The sequence below is a fragment of the Seriola lalandi genome, unplaced genomic scaffold (assembly GCF_002814215.2).
Source record: "Seriola lalandi dorsalis isolate HSWRI2012SDOR001 ecotype SW California unplaced genomic scaffold, Sedor1 jcf7180002054616, whole genome shotgun sequence".
NCBI lineage: Eukaryota > Metazoa > Chordata > Actinopteri > Carangiformes > Carangidae > Seriola > Seriola lalandi.
Window position 1 is genome coordinate 910124 of NW_019525169.1, and position 24899 is coordinate 935022.

A 24899-nucleotide genomic window follows, 5' to 3' on the forward strand; every position below is an offset into this window, starting at 1 on the left:
GGCCAGAAGTGTCGATATTGTACAGCAATCATCTTGATAAATTGCTTTGACCCTGTGTCGTGCTGTCAACTTGAAAACTGGAAACACTGCTATGTTACTAGCATTTCAAGCAGCAGCAGATGGCAGATTGAAAGTTAACAGGAAGAAATGGTCAAATTGTTACTGCAAGGATATATGATGTGTTGCTGTCAACATCAATGTCAGTATACAACACTTTTTCTTCCAGCACTTATTTATTCATGAGTCCTGACACAAGTTAGCTGACTGGGTGAATCTGAGAGATGCTATTACTATTTGTTTTCAGCGGAGTAAATATGTTCTTAAAGTGCTATTTTCCCTTATGGTGTGTACTGATCTGTCAATTTATATGTGGATTTATCAGGCAGGGAAGGATTTCCTTGTCTCTTTCCTCTTGCATTTGAATGACCACGATGCAGATTATATATTCAGTCTTATTCACACCTTTCCAAAGATGACACATTGAGTGCAAAGCATTTCGAAAAACACAATGAGTCAGTGCATGCATTATGAATCTTTGGTCACTTCACTCCCTGTGTGACAGGCATTATAGATGTCTGTCAAAACATGAATCCACATGTCTTTTATCCTAAATGAATTCCCAGTTCAAACTCTCGAGGGAGAATCTGATTGTTCCAGATGGGTTTGTCATTCTCTCAGCTTTTTAATTCAAGCGGTTAAATGCCAGTTTGTGTTGGGCACTTCAAAGCATCTCAACCTCACCATAGAATTATTCTGCACAATAATCTCCTCTGCATTTATCACTTTAAAATGCTGTCAATGAATTTAAGCATAAATCTAGCAGAGACAACTGGATGCAGTTATTTCCATTTTTAATGTTAAAACAAATCCGTCACTAAATACCTTAAATAATTACTATCCTTTGAATAATTGAAAAGAGTAGCTTACACATAAAACAAAAGCTAATTTGATCATTTTAATTTAATTATTCTTCAACAAGAATTTATAATTGAAATAGTTAATGAACTGTTGAAGTCTTTTTAACTGGAAATTGTCTAATTTCAGATCTTATGCCTCAAGTGATCCCCTGACTCATCTTTTAGGTGAATAGCCTGAGGTATTGCCCTAAAAAAAATAAGGAAATTAATAAAGCACTCAAGGTCATATGCCAGGAAACTCATAGGAACCATCTGTCTACTGCTCCTAGGGACCGGCCAAGGTAAAACAGGCTGAAGCTTCATATTTCTTTAAAATGACATTAGCATTTTCATGTGCAACAGTGAATAAGTGTGGCTTAGAATTACAATACGTTATCTAATATTGCTCTACTACAGTCAGGAACCTCTTTAAATGTACACTATTAGGTTGTTTGTTAACATCTGTGTTTTCAGTGGCTAACACACGCATGTTTCAGCTTCACTGTCAAGGCCTGTTGATTTCGCTCCTTTTCATGTGTCTGGCACCTGGGCCTATTTCCTCCAATCCTCCTCTCACCTTGCTCAGTGAAAAATAAATTACACACACACACACACACACACACACACACACACACACACACACACACACACGCACACACGCACGCACACACACTCAGAAACTCACACTCCCTTACACACACCCCACGTATCACATATCTTCTCAGATAGCAGCTAGTGTGTTGGGAGCACTTCTGCAACAGTATGAAGGGCCCTTTAATGTGTAATTTGCTGCAATCAGAGACCCTGGACCTTTGGGGTACAATGAGTCAGATACTTGAAACTGATCCCTTGCCAGACGCCATACAATAAGGGTATACTGTCCTATTTTCTGTGTCTGCGGTTGATTTGCCCCATTGGTTTGCTTAAAGTGAAGTCACCAGTGACACATCTAATTTAGGAAGGTGAGCCTGTCATCTTCCTCAGTCTAACTTGTGGATTGCAGCTGAGCTTTTGATCCTGGAAATGACTGGAAGTCTACAGTTGCATCACCCAGTCTTCAGTCCTTTGTTATGCTCATTTGATGTAACATAATATAGAATTTTTAAGTTAGACACTCTGCCACATTGACACAGCTTGCAGCACTATTTCAAGATGACATTTGCTTATTTACTGTATTCTTCTGCTCATGTATTGGTATTTTCCTTGACATTGAAATTAGATTTTAACATGTTAAGATATATTGAGCATAACAAATGTAATCACATTAGAAAAATTATCATCATGATTTAATAAATGAAGTTTATTTTAGCTTCGCTGCCACATTGGACAAGCAAAAACTCCCAGTGGGCAAAGAGTGAATACAGCCATGGCATAATGATATTGATGATCCTGATATTTATTAACAACAAACAGCATCGACATCAGCATAGATATGAACACTATGAACACAAGAGGTCAATAAACTTGCTTTTTTGGGCGATTTGTGTGCTGCAGAAACAAACAGCATAAACACATCCCAAATCCAACAGACATGGAGCAACATTAGCATCGTGTTTCAGCCCAACCTGCGAATGTACGCTCAATAATCCCTCTTTCTTTAGTTTTGTTTTGGTCTCCACTGACATAATTAACAGCTGCTAAGTTCTCCATTTTATTCACCAGCTAGTTGCTAACTGTGTTTGTATTCTGTCTGGTACTGAGCTGGCAGCGTACAGTTGGTTTATCAGAGCTTTTTTTGCCTTCAGGGTGCACTTAAAGCCAGTAGTGGAGTTTTTCCTGTCAGCTTCACAAGGTAAGCGCTAGGTATTTATGCTAACATGCTACTGTGGGTTTTGTTTTTGTGCTTAGGTGATTAACATTATGGTTCTTGCAGTTAAAATGCTTTATGATCTGTGGCCTAGATATTGTACTATGCTGGATGCTAAGTTTTAGCTAACTTCAGCTTTTTCTGGCATCCTCGTTTACACTGGTAGGCTAATAACTGTGTCTCATTTGTTGTTTTTGCTGAGTTTCTTTTTCATTGGTTGTTTTTTTTTGGCATGTGAAATTATGATGCCTTTACACTGATGAATTGCAAAGTGCTGAAATATGAATACTCATGTTACAGAGTGTTGTCAGCGTTATTGGCTGAATTTGTTTCGCTGCATATTTCCCTCTAGGTTATTGTTATTTGTTTTGAAGGGTTGCTTACAGGCTCATTGCAAGCTTGGGTCTCTAGTTGAGAATAATATTACATATCGGGTGAAGAGATGTAAATATGATTGTATTACTTAAAGCCTATTTTGATAATTATTCCCCTGCAATAATGACTTTAAAGGAAACTCAGCAACATATAGAGAAGTATTTTACTAATGGGTTTATGTGACAGGTTGCTGTGGTATCATCATAATTAGGACATCTGAACCTCTTGTTTTGTGGTTTATGATGGTGAAACATTTAGCAGTATGTACTGATGGTCATCTGCTGATCAGATTGCATTGTCTGCTCCAAGCCATGAATATTTGTGAATGTGATATTCATAAGGAATGCGTAATGTAGCCTAGACGTTTTGATCCATCTGTAGTTAAAGCACTAGTTTACTCTTATTTGCTTTCTTGCTTAGGGCTAGATGAGAAGATTGATATCACCCTCAAGTCTGTCCACTAAATATGAAGCTTTCGCTTAGCTTACCATAAAGACTGGACACAGAGGGACACAGTTAGCCTTTCAATTAGGTATTCAGTCATTATGGCTGCTTTCATTTAATACGCAATTTAAGATACGTTTGCTGCGCTCATGATGAACTGAAGTCGAGGCGATGCTGACTAAACAGTGACACCCATGCATGAAGACTCCTTGTATTTTGACATAATTTCAATATTTCTGAATCAAATATGAAACTAGGCTGCACTCTCAAAATACTAATTTTCTTGTTTTATTTTGCAGTGTTTCAAGCACAAGCCATCTTCAGTTTTTTTTTTCTTCCAGCTGGCACTTTTGTTTATGCATCTTTCAACATTCAATCAACTTAGCCCTCACAAACCCCTGGCTGACCGTGTTGTTTTTCTTCTCTCACATCGCAGAAGCAGAATTACTTTGTTCACCTTGTGTGAAAACACATGTGAAAAACATCTGTAGACATATGACAATCACCAGTTGTCAGCTGTTCCGCTCTTGAGACTGCTTCTAAACATGCTGCACTGAATTATATATCTGTCTTTTTAAAGTCATTTACAGACTACTAGAGACCTGTGTTCACTCTAATTATGGATCCCTTAATTTCAACTGTAAATTAAAGTCTTTATCTTTTGATTAACATCAACAAGTTCCTTGTTGGTTTGCCTGCGTCCTAGAAAGCTACATTTGTCATTGCTCATCCGTACTGACAGAAAAGTACGACTAATTAGTCAGATCTAGTTTTTAAAAAATCATCCATTTAAAATAATAATTATTCCTACAGATTTCACTCTTTGGCGTCTGCTGTCCCCATATCTGGACTGAGTGGGTTTGTCTTAAATATGGAGCAATAGGAGTTGGGGATTACTAGCTAATTAGTGTAACTGTGTCATGGGATTAATTAATTCAAAGCATTTACATATATTCTAATTGTTTTACCAGGCTAATTGGCATCACTGTGCCACTTTTGTATTATTTGAGGGTTGTTGAAGTTTGTTTGCTTCCAGTTTAAGCCAGTATGTCAGACTTCAACATATTGTTGCTGTTGTTGTTGTTGTTGTTGCTGCTGTTGCTCTATCAGCTGTTTAACATGTTGAACCAGTAGAACAGAAATTCATTATTCAAAACTTGTTCATTGGAGAATTGGTACAGGTCCAACATATACTGTGCTTACTGTAATGAAAGCAGTGAGACACCTGAAACTTGGTAAGTAAATCTAAAAATAAGTAAATCTATTATGTAAATTGTACATAATAATAAATATGGTAATCTGTTGGATCACTTAAACATAAAATTAGAGTTATAAAAAACTATAGCAATATAGTTTATTTAGGAATGAAACCACTCACTCTCTTGAGTGGATTAGATAAGAAACAAGTCATATAAGACAAAGTTGGTTAGAAAATGTCTTAATTTCTGGTTGTAGCTCCGATTTCAAATACATTGTTTCTTTTAATAATTTACTTTCTCGTCATTTTATACTATATCTAACAAATCCTGTAAACTGGGAAAATCTATTCTAAATAAAAAGAAAAAACCTAAAACAAAGACATTCCCAAATAGAGTGAAACTATACTACTACTAAATTAAGGATCCATTAATCCTGAATGATTTCACAAATTAAATAGGAGTTTTCATGATAACAGTCTTAACAGACGGTCTTTCAGTGTAGCATATGAGGCTTAAATCCTGCTAAGAAAACCTAAGCAGAGCTCACATGGGAGCACAGTGAAATTTGCTTGAACATACAGTAAAGGGCAATGTAAAGCTCTATTTTAAATTAAAACATTAAAAAGCACCAAAAAGGGGGTCATAAGGTCATGCTTACGTATTAAGTCACCTTGATTACTACCACCAACTCACTGTTTGTTGTTTCCAATAGGCTGAAGACCACTCATTAAAATGTTACAGATAATTGATGCTCATCTGGGTAGCCGAGCATGCCTCAAAATTCCAAGCTAATTTAGCTGTACCCTGCAGAGTGAGGGGGCTTGAGTGGGAGGACAAATTGGCACAAGGTAAGACTTCTTTTCCAACCCAATCTCCTTTTCTCTGCATAATTATATGAATTAAATTAATTGGGGGAATGCGCATTTGCATATCTAGGTTATTTCTCTTATGGAGGAAAAAGTCTTTGGAGAGTATAGAAACAATTACAAGGCTGCCAGACGGTAAAACACCTCCATTTCCTCCTTCACGTCTGCCGTTTCTCCCAAGTGCTTTATTCCAGGGAGGATTCGGCCTTAGCACTCTAGAGGAATGATGTGATAACACCACAGTGCAATATGTGCAGGAGTCACATCCATGAAGCAATTTAATGGACTTTGCAGCTACTTTCAACAGTGCAGCATCACCTGATATCTTTAAATTACTTTGAACACGTGTAGGTGTTTAGAAAAAAAAATTGAGCAATTTGTTTTTGGCGGGGAGGGAATAATAGAAATTAAGTTCAAAAGAAAATTTGATTGGACCTGTGTAATCTGATACAGGCTAGTAAATGGTATGAGGGAATCTCATTTTCTGCTCTTGCCTAAGAAATTTTTGCTGTTGTGTTGTAAGAAAACTGGGCCTAATTTGGTAAAAAGCCATTGCTATTTTTAACCAACTAAGCTGCTGCATTATGTTGTCAGAGGTGAAAAGACCGCTAGACTATCCAGCTCTGAATTAAGACTTTTTATGACTCTGCTCCTCCAATTCACCACTGTCCTCTCTTTTAATACAGTATCTCCAAAGTGGTGATGATAAATTCTTCTAGCTCGGGCTTCGGTTTGTAAATTGTCACAAAATAACAATATCAGAGCCCATGGTGACATCTTGAAATGTCTTCTTTTGCCTTTGAATCAGTTCAAAGCCCAAAGATATTCAATTTATTATCATAGAAGACAAAGAAAACCAAAAAAATATTCCCGTTTCAAAAACTGGAAAAACTGCTTTAAAAATTACTTAAATGATTATTTGATTATTAGAATAGCTGCTAATCAATTCTGTCAGTCAACTAACTGATTATCATTTCTGCTCTATTTATAGCAAAACTCGAACAGATTTCCTTATGATGGCAAAAACGTTTAGATTAAACGTAAACTGAAAATCTTCCTGATTGAGCCACAGCTCAGTGATTCCTGCATTTCCAAGCGGAGTAGAGTGTAACATTCCATCAAGATTGATGTTTATAGAAGCTGAATTACTTAACTCAAACATACTCAACATACACAAGACTAAATTACAGTGATCGGATTTGTAATTAGTGAATTTCCACTCATATGTGCTCTAACTTGGCCTCTTTCGGCGATGACCCTGAAGGCAAATCAGTTCTGCATTATGAGGCTGGAGATTTTGCAGAATTTTCTCCAAATGAGGCAGTCAAATGTGAGTTTATGATCAGGGTCGCAGACATCCACCCACCACAGAAGGCACTTTTGCAATCTAATGTTTGTCTGCAAACACCAAAGTAACACTTCACCAACAGCCGGGAAAAAGAAAATGATGGTTTCTAAGTAGTTTGTTTCAAACTAATTGGTAATTCTCAGTTCAACTAATCAAGGAAATGTCTTAAGGAAATAGTGTTTCTGAATATGTGGAGATAACCAGCCAGTAAGCTTTTAGCATTTAATTTATTTATGGCCCCACCAAACAAAACCCTGCCACAAACGGAGAGCAGTTTGCTCAGCTGTGTGGTCAGCATGTCCATCCATGGACACATTAATTGTATCCCTATTGTCTTTTTTTTTCCTCCGCTGCTTTCATCTGATGTTTGGTTCCATTCAGCCCGGCGTCCTCATCAAAGGTCGTGCGGCTCTTCCCCACAGCCAATGGGCATGTTTGATATTCCATTCTTTAAGCCGCATCAAGAAAGAGGGCACTTATAAACTGAAGCATGTGTGACAATCTCTGCGGCATCATGGCAGAGAGACCCAGAGAGGGTCTCTCACTGTCAACTTTTTTTGTCCACCAATTTAGAAAATGTCATTATTTTGAGTAAGAAACCCAGCTATGATGTTTACTGTTTTCTGTAACCTTATCCTGGTACAGCTTATGTTAAGAGTTTTTAAAGTGTGCATCAGGATTTTCTTTTTTTGAAGAAAGACTGATCAAATGTGGCCTCAAAAACACACAAATAGTATTTGGATAATATTTGTTAAAATGTTTTGGGTTGATTTGGAATTTATGAAAATCAGTTTTGAAGATTCTGCTCAATAATTTCATTAAAGAGATTTTCAATATAAAATGATTTTTATGTCAGATTTTCCATATAAAAGCTATGAACCACTGTGCCACCTTCTGGTACAGCAGATTTCTCTGTCATGTCACGTTCTCAGTGTGAAGTGAGTATTTGCTGCCCCCTTTGGGTCATTAATGTAAAGTGCACACTTTGCAAATGATAACTGTTTTCACATTTAAGTTAGACCCATGGATAAATGGTCAGATATTGTGACTGTGAAATGAATAATACACAAGTTGGGTTTTCTTTATTGTGTTTTTTCACCAAATGAAAACAGATTTTGCAGAAAGCTTTCATGGTGATGTCAGTTGTGAAGTTTTTGCTTGATCTTCCCCTCTGGTTGGCACACTGTCACACAGCCCTCAAAGTTCAGATAGGGCTCCATAGCAAGAGGTTTGCTTGACTCCTCCGTATACAAACATGAAGAGATCAAATGGATCAGACTCATGATGGTCATCATGAGCATAAAAAACCCTAAAGATCATGAAAGTCAGGGTAAATGTCGACAATAAAAATACAAATGTGACTGATAAATATGCATTCACCACTCTCTTTTAGGATCTTACCGCAATAGACTGTGTTTGCAGTGAAGTCATGGGCACGATAGCTTCTGGTAAACATTGCACCCAGGCCCAGAATGAGAATGGTGTAAACGCCGAAGGTATAGCGCAAGTGCTTGGTTAACAGGAAGCTCTGCAGGATGAACCTGAGGGGCGCAAAATGTGTTTTCAGTCATTTCTGTCCATAATTCTGCTTTACAACCAAAACACAAAATCAAATATTAGACATGCCTTTAAATCTCCAGGGTTTCTGCTCTTACCAGGTTAAAGTGCACAAGGAGATGATGGCGAGCACGATGGTGCTGACCAGTGGGTCCGGTACACCAGCTTTGTACTTAAGCACAATACCAAAACCGACCACAGCGTTCAAGAGAGACCACCAGGCAAACACTGCCAATCCGTTCTGGGTCTGCCACAAATGAATAAATCACATGTGTTCATGTAGAGATATCTCTAAATTCACACAACTGATGATGGTGAAATGGTAAATTTGACCTCACCAGGTATCGTGTCCACGAAATCACACTGGGGTTGTTGACGGCTAGCCAGGCTTTGTGCTTGCTGAGGTTAGAGTAGGACATGTAGAGCATGTAGAAGCTGAGGGCTGGTAGAATCCATCTGAGTAAGACAGCTCCATATATATTGCTGTGGAAAACAACAGCAGCTTTAAATGCTTATGGACGTATTTCTTTGTGAGAGTCAATGTTGCTGCAGTTGTGTGTGCTACCGGATAAAACAACATTGTGCATAACTTACTGGCTGTCCCATAGAAGCATGCTGCATATTCTTGCAACATTAATGACAGTCCACATCAGATAAAATACTGGTGGGTGGATTTCCGGATTGCAAGACTGCGGACCGAGGACATTTCTACAGATGGAGCAGTAAAAGTATTAACTGTAATCACATTATGTAATTGTTTTAGTGGCGGAGTCCGCCATACCTTAGATTCAAATTGCCTTGCTGCGCATACCTACATGACTTTGTTTGGTTGCACTCTAAACAGATATATTAGTTACCATTCTGTTGTATTTAAGCGTTTGCTGGTAAACCATTTTTCTGGTATTGTATTACGTTTTAAAGACGAAATCTTTGGTACCTTTTAAAAAGGCTGACCACTGCCTCCACAAGCCAAGCCTTCGACCAAAAGTCAATCATAATCCAGTAACTTTCCGACCACCAGTCCATAGTCACCTCCAGGGAGAAGGTCTCAGACACATTCCTGAATGAGGTCTGAAACAGAGCTGAAGAAGAAAACAGCTGATCCTCGGTTTGGATTTATGAGAAGCTTCCGGACAGTGACACATTTTAACTGGGATATTAATTGGGTGACATCTATAATCAGTGTTTTGATTTGTTCACAGCAAGTATACACTTGACATTTTATGTGACAGACTACCAGTCTATATTGCAAGTGCAGAAGCTTGTTATATGGCCTTGTTAGTTTAATTGGCTTCCATCCAGGATCAAATGACTGGCAGGGCAAAGGTCGTCAGTAAGATGTGCACAGCAAAAATGTTCTTATTTATGATTCTGATGTATTTAATATATTCTTGCTGTCAAAAAAGTATTTCTCTATAACAATAACTATTCACAACCAAATATGCAGCAATTAAAGCTGAAAAATATATGTATGTGTCATTTATTGTGAGTTAAACACTCATTACTTTAAGATTTAAAAGTACTTTTCTTTTGACTACACACAGTAACATATCACCACGTGGACAAGACCAGCTTATGAAAACCATCAAATTCAGTCCTCTCAAGCTCTGAATATGACTTTTTGGTCTGACAACATGATTGAAATATTCTGTAGAAGTCGAGTCACTCACCGTTGGGCACGCTGCTGTCCTTTGCCAGGCTAAAGAAGATGTCTGAGATCACCTGACTGATGACAGCCAGGGAAATGCTCCAAGCATGTATCACTACATGGTCACTCTTTCTCACTGAGAGGAGAAACATCTTGGGCCTCTCCATAGTGTCTACAGCTCAGACTGCTGTGAGACACAATATTTTTCACCACAATCTTATATTTTGGACTTTGCATTGCTGAATTGCTCAATTTTATCTCTTTGATTACACATGTAATGCCCTCTAATCTCCGCCATCTAGTGTGTGTGTGTGTGTGTGAGAGTGTGTGAGAGAGAGAGGAGTGAATTCTGGTAAGATTCAAAAGTCAATCAACTGCCTCTCCATATTTTATATGATTGCAAACGTCGTGTCTTTGTACTTGTCATTAGGCAAAACTACCAAACTGAATGCAGTTTTATTACAATTAATTGGCTATTAAAGAAATTGTTAGTATCAGCTTTAAATATGTTGTTTCTCTTTGAAGTTATTCTTTCTTAGCGAAAGGTTCAATTGCCTAAATGTGTATTTTCTTAATTAAATGTGCTCCAAGTAAATTTACAAATATTGATGTAAATCCAATTACACAAGAAGATATAATATTCTTCAGATTAATTTTTAAAATTTCTGTCTTAGTCATAATTAATGTCAGCCTTACCGTACATTACTATCATATGCATTTTTGTGATCTTATTTATGTCTACGCCTTTGGCCATTATTTGGCTTTACAGTTATTAAGTACAATTGTAATATCTTTGTGCCTGGAATTCTTTATTCTATTAGATCCCTGATTAAATTCTTTCCTAGCACTCTTAATAACCCACCATTTCCTTAGTGTAATTTCATTTTGTTCTGCAGAGAAAAAGACAACGTTTAGATTTTAAAATTCCTTTGAAAAATTTATCAAGAAATTATACATTATTATTTATTTTTTTACATTTGTTCATTTTGTTTTATGTAAAGACTAATGCAAAATTTTTCAGTATTTACGCATTAATTGTATTTGTTGTAGTATAACCATTTTAAATTTTAAATCAACTGACATTTCCATCCAGAAAAATACGGAAAATACAACATCATTCTAAGCAAACGTTCAAAGAAAGAGTTTCCTTTGTGTCAAGGCAATTTCTACCGGTGACATATTGAGTCCATTGTCTTTGTAAAGTGGTCGTTTGTTGTGCTTCCATGCGATCAGAGCAATGCGAGCCACAATTATGATGCAGGAAATGGCCAGGATCACAGCTGAAGAGGAAGGAAGAGATCAGATATAATTTTGAACAGAGAAATTCAATTAATCACCAAGAAGAAAACAGAAAGGTGCTCATTTCCCTCAGTTCAGGTGTCAGACAGTACCTTCAAAGATGTAAATGTAACTTTCAGTAGAGCCAGAGTTGCTCAGGGCGCCTGCCAACCACAGGATTACCACAGGGTAGATGGTCACAATATAACGCACATGCTCATCGAGGTAGAAGTTCTCGAGCAGAAACCTGGGAGACAAAGACAAAAGATTTGGGTTCCTCTGCCCAGGGGAAGACATAAACACCCACCAGCTAAACAACATAACACAGCAGGGAGTCAGGCTCACCACATTAACAGCACCATCAGAAGCAGCAGCAGTGAAAGCATTCCACAGTCACATCTCGATGTTTCTGTCTGATACTGTAAGTAAATCGTCAGGCTCAGCAGAGTGGAGAGGGTCCCCCATGTTGCGTACACTGCTACTCCATTCTGCACCTGATTCAACACAATGGAAGAAGATGTTAAAGCTTGAATGGTTGAAGTGCAAATTCTAGGCCTGAAATGAACAATCATTTCAATTTTTTTTTGATAAATTGGTTAGTCTATAGAATCTCAGACAATAGTGAAAAATGGCGGTGGACCTATTGTTTCAGCTCTACAAGCAGCCCATTTTAAAGCCGTGAACGGCTTCTGTGGCGTCTGGCAGCGTTAATCCTTCAGCTTTTGGCAGATTCTCTGTAAGCTTCAAATACAGTCTACCGCACAGGATGCCGGTGTGTCACGTGACCATATCTATCACCTCTTCTTTAAGTGAAGTGCAAGGCAAGGAGGGACTGGAAACCAATCTCAAGGTTTGCTATGGCCTAACTTGGGTGCTTCTAGCCTCCTAATCTCAGACCACAGTTGCCTGGTGCACAGACTCTGCAGAGCCAGTGGGACTGAGCACTTTGGTGAGGATTCACTCTTTAGATATGGGTGATGGAGCAGCCAGCAGCTTTGGAACCAGCGGCTGGCTTCTTTTATCAGCCATGTGCAGTGGGACTTCATGAATGGGAAGCTGTAATAAAATGCGACTTTAAAGGAATAGTTTGACATTTTCCGAAAAACACATTTGCTTTTTCTTGCTTATAGTTAGATGAGAAGATCATTACTTCTTTCATGTCTGTGTAGTAAATATGAAGCTGCAGCCAGGAGATGGTCGGCTTGGTTTAGCATGAAGACTGAGAACAGGGGAAATGCTCGTCCAGGGGAAATGGGTGGCAAGAGAATAGCACCCAGAACTTCTATTTTCTCTCTCCTTTTCCTTCCCTATTAAGTTGAATAAGTTCACATAGTATATTCGAATTTGAATATTCAAATTATACCATTGACTCCACGTCGATGGGGGCCTCACACGGGCGTGTGTTTAGAACTACTATACAGGGCCAAGTTTGAGCGTGAATACAAGTGAAACATACAAAGAAGTGGATACAGAGAAGTCGAAAGAAGCGATCTACTGTATACGTCTGCACTCCTCCATGGCAGGGTTGTATAACTCTGAAGAAGTCATCGTGGCGGCAATGAGTTTCTCCTCCATGTTCACAGTTTTCTAAGTTTCCAACAGTTAAACGCAACAGTGCTTCGTGGTAAACAAGAGACTTCTTCCCTTGGGTGTATTCGGCATGATCATCCACTTACATGATTGGCCTACGCAGTGCCTTGCCCAACCAAGCCGAAGTGTTTCCTCACATGATGTAGTGTCATTTTAGAGAGTGATAAGCTTCAATAGCTTCCTCTATGTTGGACTCTGTGGCTCTCTATCCCCTCAAACATCAGCTTTATCAATCTTTTCATCTAACTCTAGATAAGAAAGCAAATGACTGTATTCTCCAAAATACCCAACCATTCCTTTAAATACAAAGTTTTATAGGAGATGAAATAAGGAAAGGTTGACTTCAGACTATGACACTTCCTTGGTTATTATGTGTATCACAACATGACCTATAAAAACAATGTATTTCCAAAATGTCAACTTTAATGAGGTAAGAAAAACAGCTGTTTTCAGCTTTATGTCAGTGCATTTTTCTGATGGTTCTTTAATTGGATTGTTTAGGTTAAGAAGTAGGACAATGTTTTCAACCCGTAATGGAAAACCTCTCTGAAAATTGCAAAATCACCAAATCTGGAGATACATGGTTTTCAGTGGACAATGCTGATAGTCGCTGCAATAGGAAGCTGCAATTACAGCTTCCTATAAAGCGGCTTATTATGTATACACCACACAGATCGTGTTATGCCTGAAAATATGGATTATGTTTTCCATAGCAATAAGAATAACATGTTGTTTCCAAATGCAGCGAGAAGAAAATGAAAGCAACTGACAAAGTTAATGTTCAAGTACAATAAAGGTTAAAATTTACCCTACACTTCCACATAAAATGACATTTTAATCTTTACAGTACTCAAACTCAGAGTATCTTAGATTTCTGTCTTTTTCCATTTGAGTTGCCCTTCACTCCAAAGAGCACCTTTGTTTGCTAAATGTGTGAATTTCTGACTGTTTCTGTAAGTCAAAGACATCTGATTGTCTGGCTGACATTCAGCCTCTTTCCTTCCCTGTTTACATGTTATGACCCCCAAAAAAAACCCAAATATATATTTCATCGAGAAATGATAAACAGAAAAGGGCTATGATATAGTTTTACCAATATTCTGAAAAGCCAGAGGTCTGCCTTGTGATATTTGTTCAACCAGGCTCCATAGATCTTCAGTCCATGACAGGAGAAAAGGAGGATAATGTAATTGGTGAGCGTCATTAGTGCTGATATTATCAGCAATGGTAGCAACAACCTGTAGACACATGGAAAAACAAACATTTAAATTATTGTGAACGACAGCATAAAAAAAGAAAAAAAAAGAAGCTTTTTAGAAATAGAGGAACGTGTCGGTGGACGACCTGAACTTACACACTTACTCTCTGTCAAACAAAAACAGCCATGTAATGTTCAAGCATGTTTTGATGATAATGGCGACATGAAATCCATAGGGTAACACTGCAGGCGTGGTGTACATCCAGTCATAAGCAGTCCTGCGGGGAAGGAGGATACTGTTGTTAGAGGGAGGGCAAATACACCACAGCAAACAAACTGGGCCTTTGGGGAAATAATCGCAATGTCAGAGCAATCTGCAACATATAAAGAGAAAATGACTGCACAGAGGAAGGCTGGTGCCTCTGGAATAGGTGGGGTGAGGATATATAGAAGAGTGATTTGCCACATGCAATAATACAAAAGACAGTTCTGCGGTGTGATGCAGCCATTTAGCATAACCATTGTTGGTAAATTATGTGTGAAAATGATGCAGAAGCCTACCTTCTACAGAGTCCCATTAAAAAGTATATAAACATGGCAAAAACCCAAAGATATGTGAAATCCCAGACAAACAGAGCCCATTCTGCAGGAGTTAAGGGTGTTGAATACTTGAGTGTCACATCTTCTGTGCTCTGCTGGAAAATACCTGAACCAAGATAATCACATTTTATTATATATTTTATACATACCATACTTTACACAACCTTAAACTGATTCAGTTTATCTGACAAATATTCACCTGATTTAGCACCGAATCCTGACAGAGAGTTTAATGTGATCGCGGCTAAAAACGTAAGTAATCCAAGAAACATGAGCACAACTCGGGCTGGGTCGTGGTTTACCATGGTGATGGTCCGAGGGTAAAAGTCCGCAAGAAGATACAACTAGACAAAAAGGGAACAATGCCAACAAAACAATATTTTCTCCTTACATAAGAAAACTGAATCTATGCTTGAAAATACATATCTATGTGCCTGTGTTGTCAGTCTCTCTCACAACAAAGCTAGTCCAGTGTCTGCAGGTCTCAAATAAGTAATGACAGCACCTATCGTAACCTGTCCTGGCAGGATATATTATATATTGTGTCAACCTTTTTTATGACCCTGCACTGAGCATCTGTTATCTTCCTCTGTCATAAACAATCGGTTGTTTAGTTGTTAAAAACAGGGTAAAGAGTAAAGACCAGGGTGTAAAAAAAGAAAATCAGGACATAATTAAAAGAGTGTGAAAGCAAAACCTTTACTTACTCAGCAGGGTGGACTGGATCCTCCGAGACGAGCCTTAATTATAGATGCACTGAGAAGAAACCATCCTTGAATAAAATTTGCAGTCCCCTCTGCTCGTGTTTAGTTTGAGCTAGTGCCAGGATGTTCGAGTGTCATTTTCCCTCGGTATACACCAGGTGTGCACCTTTAAAGTAGGCCTGTTTAAAGTTTTAAGTATGGTGTGTTGCCCGCCTTAGAGGCTAAATAAATCTGTTACTTACTCATAAGTTACATAACTTTCTCTGATAATTATATTGATGCTCAAGTGTATTTTTACAGTAAATAAGCAAAACTCTATCTCTATCTACTCTATCAACTTGTATTTGTGTTGTATGACACGAGCAGATATAAGAAGTCTATGGCCTGACCATGTTACATGAATGAATCTGGCAAGCCCTGACGCTCCCAAGTAGTCTCTCTAGTATTCTCCAGGCTAAAGGAAGTGCAGAGGGCAGCGAGTATTTTACAAGAGTTGGCATCAGCAGCAGCCAAGTTGGGTCAACTGTCGTGGTTTCTATGGGTTTGTAGTACCGACTGGTCTCAGCAGCAATTCACACAGTTACAGTAAATGCAGAGGGGAAAACTTCATTCAGTCAGTCACCACTTGTACTGCTTAAAGCAAGCGAATGGTTGTCACACAGTACTCAAGTGAGTTTGTAACACTATTTAAGGTTGTAATGCTTTCGTTTCATCTTGCAGGTAGTTTTTGCCAGCGTCAGCCTTAAGAGTATGGACACTGTTTCCTGGAGCCAGTGTGCACCGGTGTAAACTCGATTTGTATCAAACTTGAAAAATACCAGTAGAAAAGATTTTTTTTTTTCTCCAGCTGATTTAAATATATATTAAAGAATAGTGTTTCCATTACTTAGGAACTATAAACATTCTTTTACTGTTTATGTCTGCATTTTTGGGTTTAAGGAAAGTGTAGTTGCTAAAACTTTAGTTCTGTATTGCTGTATGTAATTGACTATAACACACTATAATGCAGTCACTTCAGGTGTTGTGTGTGCAGCTTCCTTCCACACAGTGGCACCACTGCATTATAGTGTGGCAGTGAGGCACTGACACAGTGTATCTGCCTAATGTAATTTTAATTTGCATGTGAAGGCAGCTTGAACGTACAGCTACTGAATCACATGGAGCAGTCTGTTTTCTCCACCTCCACCTCTTCTCTGACCAAAGCTATGTGACAAATCTTCAATAAAATATCATTCTAATATTTTTATTCATACATACATACTGTTTCATAATATCAGACAATCAATTACTGTTTAAACAAATTGTTTCTCTCTGACATTGTGTAGCTGGTGTAGAAATATTTAATCACTTACTATTTCAGCTCTGATATGGAGTTTTATATCTATATATATATATATATATATATATATATATTGAATGCTATTTCATAAAAAAGCCAAACCATGTACAGTAGCATCAAAACTTGGCTTAACTGCCTGAAAATCTTAGATTATAACTTTAATGGAGAGTTTTAGTGGCACATGTTTGACCTAACACTGGGACAAAAACAATAACACCACAACGGTAAAAATCCCTTAAAAACAAGCATTCTGTGTCTATGTGTGTCTTTATCCATATGATCCAATTATTCTACTTCTGAGGACTGAGTTTATGTGCAGGCGGGCTGTGACTCGGCAGCCCAGCTGAGGTTCAACCTTTGTAAAGGGAGCACTCGACCCAGGAAATGTCCCCTGCCAGTTCCCTCACCCGGCACCAGATGCTGCCTTGTGGTGTATTGTACTTAAAACACTCAGCAATAATTAATGCAGAGCTCCTCCAGGAGAGCTTGGATTAAAGGCTTTATGGACTTTCACACATAAACATGCAGGATATATACACTGGTCCGCCATCACTTACAACCTCTCAGAGAGCACACACAGGTGAGTCATAACACCTGATACATGTGGGAGAAAATAAAAGCTGTGTATTGATGCTTGTGAACACCAGTGGGTCTTCATGACCATCAAGTCAACAAGCTCTTCCCAGTGCATGAAGCTAAATTTACCACAAGAACACTTAACATCGCTGCTGACTTTACAGCGACACACAGAAGAGTATTTATCTTTATCGCTGATGCTGTAATCCCACATTGTGCCTGGATGACTCTTTCAAGTTGACTGACTGATTGCTGTGACCCGTGCTGCTGGCAGAGGACAAGGCCCAATTTGTCGGCTGCTCATCACCTAATGAATGAAATCATATCCAATTACATGGCCGCCATCTTTGATCACTTACATTATGAGAGATACTATGTGCATGATGGGTATTATAAAAGATCACTGTCACACTGGTAACACATTATGATTCACTTTATGACTCATGCAGGTCTTGGCATCAATGGATTCTCATAGGCTCTCTGCATCACACAGCGATTACATCCAAACACTGTTGAATATTAAAATATTGTCAACCTTATTATGCCTCCGCACCGGAATCAGCCAGGGCTGGAGGCATTATATTTTTGGGTTGTCCGCCTGTCCGTCCCATTCTTGTGAACGCAATAAGCCACGGTGACCTCACAAAACACTATTCAGGCCTTGTGAACTCAGTATCTTGGGAACCCCTCAAGGAACTCTCTTCACATTTGGCACAAATGTTCATTTGGATTCAAGGAAGAACTGATTTAATTTTGGTGGTCAAAGGTCAAGGTCACTGTGACCGCAAAAAAGATGTTTTTAGCCATAACTCAAGAATTCACAGGGCAATTATGACAAAATTTCACACAAATGGTTAATTTTTTATATGACTGATCAAACAGTGATGTAACCTGAAACTAGTCGTGAGTTGCAGAGGCATACACCCACAAAGTGGTAATTGTATTTTTTTTTTTTTTTTGGAATGCCAGCAAGAAAAGCAATTACCTTGAACTGACAGAGACTTAGATAAACAGTTTGTGTTTTGAAATCCTGATCAATCACAGAAGAGAGAAAATATTTGAAAAGATCTTAAATTCAAATAGTCATGCATGCCGACAGCTTCCCTGGCATCGTTTCTGTGCGGAAGAGATTGGACAATTGGGACGGTCCTACAGGAGCCGTTTTGTAATTAGGGACCATGACTAACAAGCTCTGTGTATTTGGACTGTTTACTTCCTCACAGCCCAGGCTATGTGACTTTCACGCTGTATTTGTGGACGACATTTTCGGATCCCTCTGGAAGCAAGTCACCTCCTAATGTCACAATTACACTGCCTTGACCAATAGTGGTGGCTGTGCCAACTAGATTACAAATGAGGATGGCAAAGGACAGCAAAGGTGAGAGTGGAGGATATTGGCCTCTAAATGCAATCAAGAGCCCCAGAACAATAATTCAGATGTTATTCGAGAACAGTTGAAACTGTGCAGCCTGCACAATCAAACATTTAAGGAGAACACGTATCCATTTTTCCAGATAAAAGAAGAGCTCAGGAACATGTTCTTGCTCAACAAAAATAGTGAGTTACACAAAAATGAGGTATGCTCGGAAACGGAAAATGATTCATCTCTTTTGGCCAGCAGTAGACACCATATTGTCAGCTTTGATGGAAGTTTCACAGAGATCACATCCAATCTTACTCCCACCTATCCCCACCCCTTCACATAAGACAAGCCATCACAAGAGATAAATCTCCACATATGAAACCACTTTGGTCTGTAAGAGGCTGTCAAAATAATATTTTCATTCCTCCAAAGGACCCTGTTAACCACTGCTGTCCACTGCTGTGCTGTATTATTGCTGAACATCAAGTTTGGACACAATACATAGGATTTTTATTTATTTATTTTTATTTTTTTTAGAACTCGGGATTTGTACAGTATAAACCACTACTTTCCTGTCACTCAAACCCTGGGTGCTGCTAGTGGAGTGTGAAGGCTGGAGGTGGGGGATCACAGGAGCCTTCGGACGAGCCAGGTGATGTTGGACTAAATCTGATTTTGGGGGATTTAGAGGCCTGAAGTCACATCTTGTCAACTAGACCTAGAATTGCTATCAGCACTCCTGCTTGAACTTACTGCTGTGAGGAAAAAACAAAAACAGATCACGTCAGACAAATGTGCTGCTACGAGCGTGAAGAATGAAAAGCCTTTTATTGTTGTTTTGACAGTTCAGCTACATGTGTGGCACTATGGAATATTTCTTTATTTTAATGAAAAGCCTTTGAAGGTTCAGGCAGACATTTATTTGTGTTTCTGGTGCTGTCAAAGTCATGCACTAAGTGAAGACTGGTTACTGTTTAGTGGTATTTGATTATTAATTGTTAGTGACTGGCCGTCAGGCAGGTAAAAAAAAAAAAAAAAAAGTGGAAAATGAGAAACACTTTCGGGAAAGGTGACAATTTAAAGGAAAAACAAAGTGAATGCAGATGTTTCTATATAAAACGGGTGACTGAATGGTTTGGTGAGATTGAAAATGATGTGAATCATATGTTATGGCCTTCACGGTCGCCAGGACACGACCTATTGAACACCCATAGGAGATTTTGGACCAGTGTTAATACCTTTGCTTCCCAACACGAAGGCCAGCACACACCAAGGTAAATCTGAGGGGGCTGTGAGATGACGGGAATGTAAGTAGAAAACATATATATATACTTCTGCCATAAAAATACAGTCTGTGGTCCAGCCTCACAGAGCTGATAGCGTGGCTGCAACTCAAAGTCTTTTTTCCTTGTCAAGTATTGGCTAATTTTACTTACCAATTATGCAAACAAAACAAGAAACAAAATCCCTCCCTAGTTGAGCAGGTCACAACCAATAGACATATGGTTGATGGCTGATTAATTTTGAAGTCATAAGCCAAAATGTTCTATACCACCATCATCCAAACCCTTAATCAGGGAATATTTTAGGAGAATGGTGTTCATCTGTGGAATAGATTTTTAGAGACGTAGGAGCAGCGAAGCTGTTCTGGCAGCGCGTCACCTCTGTAAAACACTTCTTTTTTAGTTTTTTCCTTTAATTTGTCAGCGTTCTGTATGCATGCATTCATATCCACGTTTCATGTCGAACACAGTGATATCCCAAATGATTGTAAAACTCCTTTCCTTTCATGCAGTTCCACATTCTGTTCGCGCACGGTGTCGATTTTTAAACTTTGTGCTACATCATCTGTCATGTTCAGCTTGGTATTGAGAGTGCAAACCGTGTCTCCTTCAGTTACCCAGCCTGCACTACAAACGATGCAAAACTGAAGCAAACAAAAGGCTAAATAGAGGTAACCTTAATGTTTAATATGCAGGAGACAAAATGGCGGCCTCAAAAAAAAGATGATGACAAGCGCGTGACAAGTCGCTGCAGAGACACTGATGTCAAAAGAAATGAGGTGCACCTTGCAGTCGCTTGGCCCCTGTAGTATGTGTGATGATTAATTGTTCTATTATAAGAAGATGTATCTCATTAAGGTACACATCCTGTAACTGTGCTTATTGTTAATGGTGGATATAGAGTAATGATCCCTCCCTGATATCCCAGCGTCAGAGCTTTCCATCTAAAAACTAACATGTCTGCCCGCAGCAGCGTGTCTCTCATTCACAAGCTTTGCCTCCTATATTTCCATCCTCCATGATTTACTTTCATACCCACACACCCACCCACCCCCGCTCTTTCATCTCTGAATCCAATACTGTCAGTGCTATAAACTCCCAGCAGCAGAATACACGGTGATTTAGTGGCATTGTTAGAGTGTCTCAAATGTGGAATTGCTGAATTCCAGGGAAGCGTGGTTTTGTTTCTCACAAAGGCATGTTTTTTTTTTTCTTCCTGGCACTACCTTTAGGAAACCTCCGTTCTCAGGTATTTTTACATCGTATCATCAATTTGTGTTATTTTGTAATGTAACGTAATAACCATGCCATGTCTAACTACTACAGTTGATTCACAACATTTCCCAGCATCCATTGTGATGTCCACCAGAGATGTGGATGCACTTGTTGCATTCAGTTGCAGTGCGGAGCAATAATGACAATGATTAGAGGAAGATTTTTTTTCTAGTGGCTTGAAAAATAGCCATCCTGTGGCTGCAGTGAATTACGGTCTATTGAAGCCACTGTTGGTAAAGAACTAGACATTTTTCCCTCTTGTAATTGTTTTCAGTGGATATTTTCCTTTCATTTCTTCAGCTTTCTTGAAATCAATTGACACCGGCTGACAGCTGAAACAGTGTGACGGTTTTTTTTAACCACATGGTTTCAATATACATTATTATAAACCTAAAAATGTGGCAAATATATATTATATTTCCACTTCAATTTTAAAATCATACAGTTCAACAACTGCATTTAAACTGTAATGACTTTCATTCCTGCTTTTTATTTTTCTCTCCCTTGACTGGTTTGTCGAGTGGAAAGATGTCCCCGGTGAATGTGACATGTCTTTTCCAAGGTCACAGTCTTTAGTCAATATGAGAGGAGCCCGTCTGACACCTGTCACTTCAGGTGGGACGTAGTGAATTAAGGAGCTTCACAGAAGGAGAAAGTCGTAGAAAAAGAGAGGGGGGAGGGCAAAGAGCAAGAAAAGCGAAGAGAAAGCTGTGCGGTGAAGCAAAGATAATGTAGTCACTGTTTGGTTCTCTCAGCACCTTCTACCTGTCAGTGAACAGTTCAAGCAGGAATTGCTCTCGCCTGTCTCTACTATAAGGACATGGCAGCTACAGAATGACAACAAGGTGACAGAAAGTAACAACACAATACCAATAGTGCCAATATAAACAGCTCTTTCCCAGGGGCAGGAGTTCTCCCACAGAAATTCAGAGCTGTGCAGTAATGAAAGCCTGCTGGAATGTGTAAAGCGCGCCGTGTCAGGGTTGCACACTGGTTATTAGAGACACCATCCCGAATCTTCCCCATAACTGAAGGGTCAGCGCTTCAATTTGTGAAGCAGCTAGGTGTTCATCTGCAGCTGTGTGTTGCGCCTCAATGTTTCTGAGCAAAAATACTAAACCTCAGCTCGCGTCTGTTAATTTTGCTCACTGCTAAACAATAGAAAGGTTAAGCTGAATGATGGCTTCGTATGTTTCTTCAATCAACAGGAAAATGTATCTACGCCAAACTTGATTACTGATTATTATTTAATCAATGTATCACGCAAAGATGCAAAGCAAAAACAAAAACACCAAAAAAACATGTTGTTTCCCACTGGGATTGTGTGATTTCATATATTAAACAATCAACCTATTCTGTTAAATAATATTTGACAGATCGACTGATTATGAAAAATAATGTTTATTTAAAAAGTTAGTAAGAAAAGTAGCCAATATCTGTGCCTGTACCTGAACATCATGTATGATCTCTGGTTGAGAGGTCTGTTTTTTGCCTTAATATAGAAATATTTTTCCATCTTACTCATCCAGCTGCACTGAAACATTCTCACTTGTGCTGTTCAATATTTAATACTGCCCTATGAATTTCTTTTGTACAGTTTAGGCAAGTGTTAAAAGCACAAGTTCCATACAGAGGGAAACAGGAAGGAGGGCAGTGGCATGAATGTAGGAAATAAAAAGTATAGGTGCTGCCTGTTCTGTTTTGGAAGCTGAAGAGTTGGATTTTCTAAAGTATATTTTTTTTTTGGGCTTTTGTGCCTTTATTGGACAGGATAGTGGAGAGAGACAGGTAATGGGGAGGCAGAGAGAGGGGGAATGACATGCAGTAAAGGCCGTCCGACGCAGGACTCGAACCGGGGCCAACTGCAGCGAGGACTGTAGCCTCTAGACATGGGGCGCCTGCTTAGACCACTACGCCACACAACGCCCCAAGAGTTGGATTTTCCAAACCCTCGGTGGGGTGAACTGTTGTTTCTACCCATTGCAGTCTGCACGGTCCACACTGTCCACATTAAAACACAGACCTTTCCACTGAACTACATGTAAAGCAAATGGAAAGAGGCCCTTGTAGGCTCTCATGGATGCACTGAAACAGCTTTTCTCAACTGTAGATAATTTACTGATGTTTGATGGCTATTTCTAAGTAATTCTTGAGACATTGTTACTCATCAGTTATTCATCTATAAATCCACTAAGTGCATCTGAATGAACTCGAGCCACAGAAGACATTGATGTGATTAGCTCATCCTTGCGTGAAGTGTCTCTTGGCCCTTTTATGACGAGGCGATGGTTGTACGCACACTCTCAACAAATTAATACGTCTACATACCAACACACATAGGACACAAACAGATTTTCACTGAGGGTAATATGCTGTTGTGATATCAGCATTTGAAAGGCTTGTATGTTTTTTTCTTCTTCTTTTAGACAGCTCATGGAAAAACTGATTGTGTATTCCACCCCCTGCGTCTGAATTATTCAGCTTCAATGCCATTTCTATTCTTAGTGCTTTTACTAGTGTTTGGAAAAAGAAGAAACCTTAGTATACAGTAAACAACATACAGTAACTGTATAATCCAGAGTCGCTACAGAATATAAGCAAATCTGCCAGGTAGTCTTCATTACCTTGGTTCTTTCATGTGAATGTTGTGGTTAAGAAGGTTCAGATATGAGTTACGCTACAAGATGTGTAACATTAACTGAACAATTACAAAATGCAAAAGTGTGCATGTAAACTATATGGGCTTGAAATGAGACACTGCTGTTTACATGTCACTTTTTCAAGCTGGAATTAATTTGCTTCAAGACAAAGAGGCTGGAATTAAATCAAGTCGTGAAGCGATAGAGTCTTCAAGGGAACATCAAAGGTTTGCAGACGTCCCTCTGGGCTTTTTCGTGAGCATCGATCGAAAATGCTGGGTGGGAACATGCTCGTGGTCTCCCATCCAGTGAAACTGATTTCATCCAGCCGCGTCTCGTATAGCTGAGATTTGCTAATCTCTTAAGTCTGAAATAGTTGAGAGGGAAGCAGCAGAAGATGGGAGTTTAGGAGGCGATGCGCTGAAACTGGGTGACATCTGCTGCATACTACTGCTGCATTCTACTGCTGCAATCAATATGCTGCCACAAATAAAAATATGACTGTTTTTCCTTCAGATGTTTTGCAATTCAGATTTCTTGTATTTATTCTGCGTGCAACATCCTTCTCCACAAACCAAGACGTCTTTCTAGTGTTATTTGATGTTTTGGCCTAATTTTTAAAAATACTCATTAAGCTTTTCAGTGTTACAAGACTATCATTGCTGTGGCGCCATTCAGCAGAATTTTTAATGATGTGAAGTGATTAATAATTTACATTAATATGGCTGGTGCTTCATCTGCCAGCATCATAAATGTGATTAATCAAATAAATTGCACTGTAATTATAAACCACCAGATTACTCGGTTGACAGAGTCAATACATGTTACACACATTGAAAATGTATTTGTGCTGTTATTGAGTTAGAGAAATGCATAAATAACAAGCAAGTAATACAGAATAATGGCTTCTCCTT

The 24899-nt window shown here is 38.9% G+C and overlaps 2 protein-coding genes across 2 annotated transcripts; both read right to left on the reverse strand.

Moving 5' to 3' along the window:
• Positions 1 to 7991: 7991 nt before the first annotated feature.
• Positions 7992 to 10638, reverse strand: LOC111665154 (uncharacterized). Its single transcript, XM_023420032.2, has 7 exons — positions 10163 to 10638; positions 9430 to 9574; positions 9087 to 9200; positions 8831 to 8975; positions 8591 to 8739; positions 8337 to 8476; positions 7992 to 8244 (listed from the first exon to the last, which is right to left on the reverse strand). Exons 1-7 carry the CDS (start codon positions 10305 to 10307, stop codon positions 8075 to 8077), a joined length of 1008 nt encoding a protein of 335 aa, XP_023275800.1. The 5' UTR covers positions 10308 to 10638; the 3' UTR covers positions 7992 to 8074.
• Positions 10639 to 11153: 515 nt separating this feature from the next.
• LOC111665183 (uncharacterized) lies at positions 11154 to 15280 on the reverse strand. The gene is made up of 7 exons (XM_023420092.2): positions 15006 to 15280; positions 14768 to 14912; positions 14371 to 14484; positions 14102 to 14246; positions 11764 to 11912; positions 11532 to 11665; positions 11154 to 11420 (listed from the first exon to the last, which is right to left on the reverse strand). Exons 1-7 carry the CDS (start codon positions 15109 to 15111, stop codon positions 11272 to 11274), a joined length of 942 nt encoding a protein of 313 aa, XP_023275860.1. The 5' UTR covers positions 15112 to 15280; the 3' UTR covers positions 11154 to 11271.
• Between the last annotated feature and the right edge of the window lie 9619 nt (positions 15281 to 24899).

Excerpts from the sequence above, each read along its gene's own strand:
- LOC111665154 (XM_023420032.2), bottom strand. The coding sequence starts at position 10,307 with ATGGAGAGGCCCAAGATGTTTCTCCTCTCAGTGAGAAAGAGTGACCAT. Across the intron at positions 9,575-10,162 it reads GGACAGCAGCGTGCCCAACG|CTCTGTTTCAGACCTCATTC; the intron begins GTGAGTGACTCG and ends TTTCTTCTTCAG. Across the intron at positions 8,477-8,590 it reads TCCTTGTGCACTTTAACCTG|GTTCATCCTGCAGAGCTTCC; the intron begins GTAAGAGCAGAA and ends TGCGCCCCTCAG.
- LOC111665183 (XM_023420092.2), bottom strand. The coding sequence starts at position 15,111 with ATGGTAAACCACGACCCAGCCCGAGTTGTGCTCATGTTTCTTGGATTA. Across the intron at positions 14,913-15,005 it reads AGGATTCGGTGCTAAATCAG|GTATTTTCCAGCAGAGCACA; the intron begins GTGAATATTTGT and ends ATCTTGGTTCAG. Across the intron at positions 11,666-11,763 it reads CTGATGGTGCTGTTAATGTG|GTTTCTGCTCGAGAACTTCT; the intron begins GTGAGCCTGACT and ends TTTGTCTCCCAG.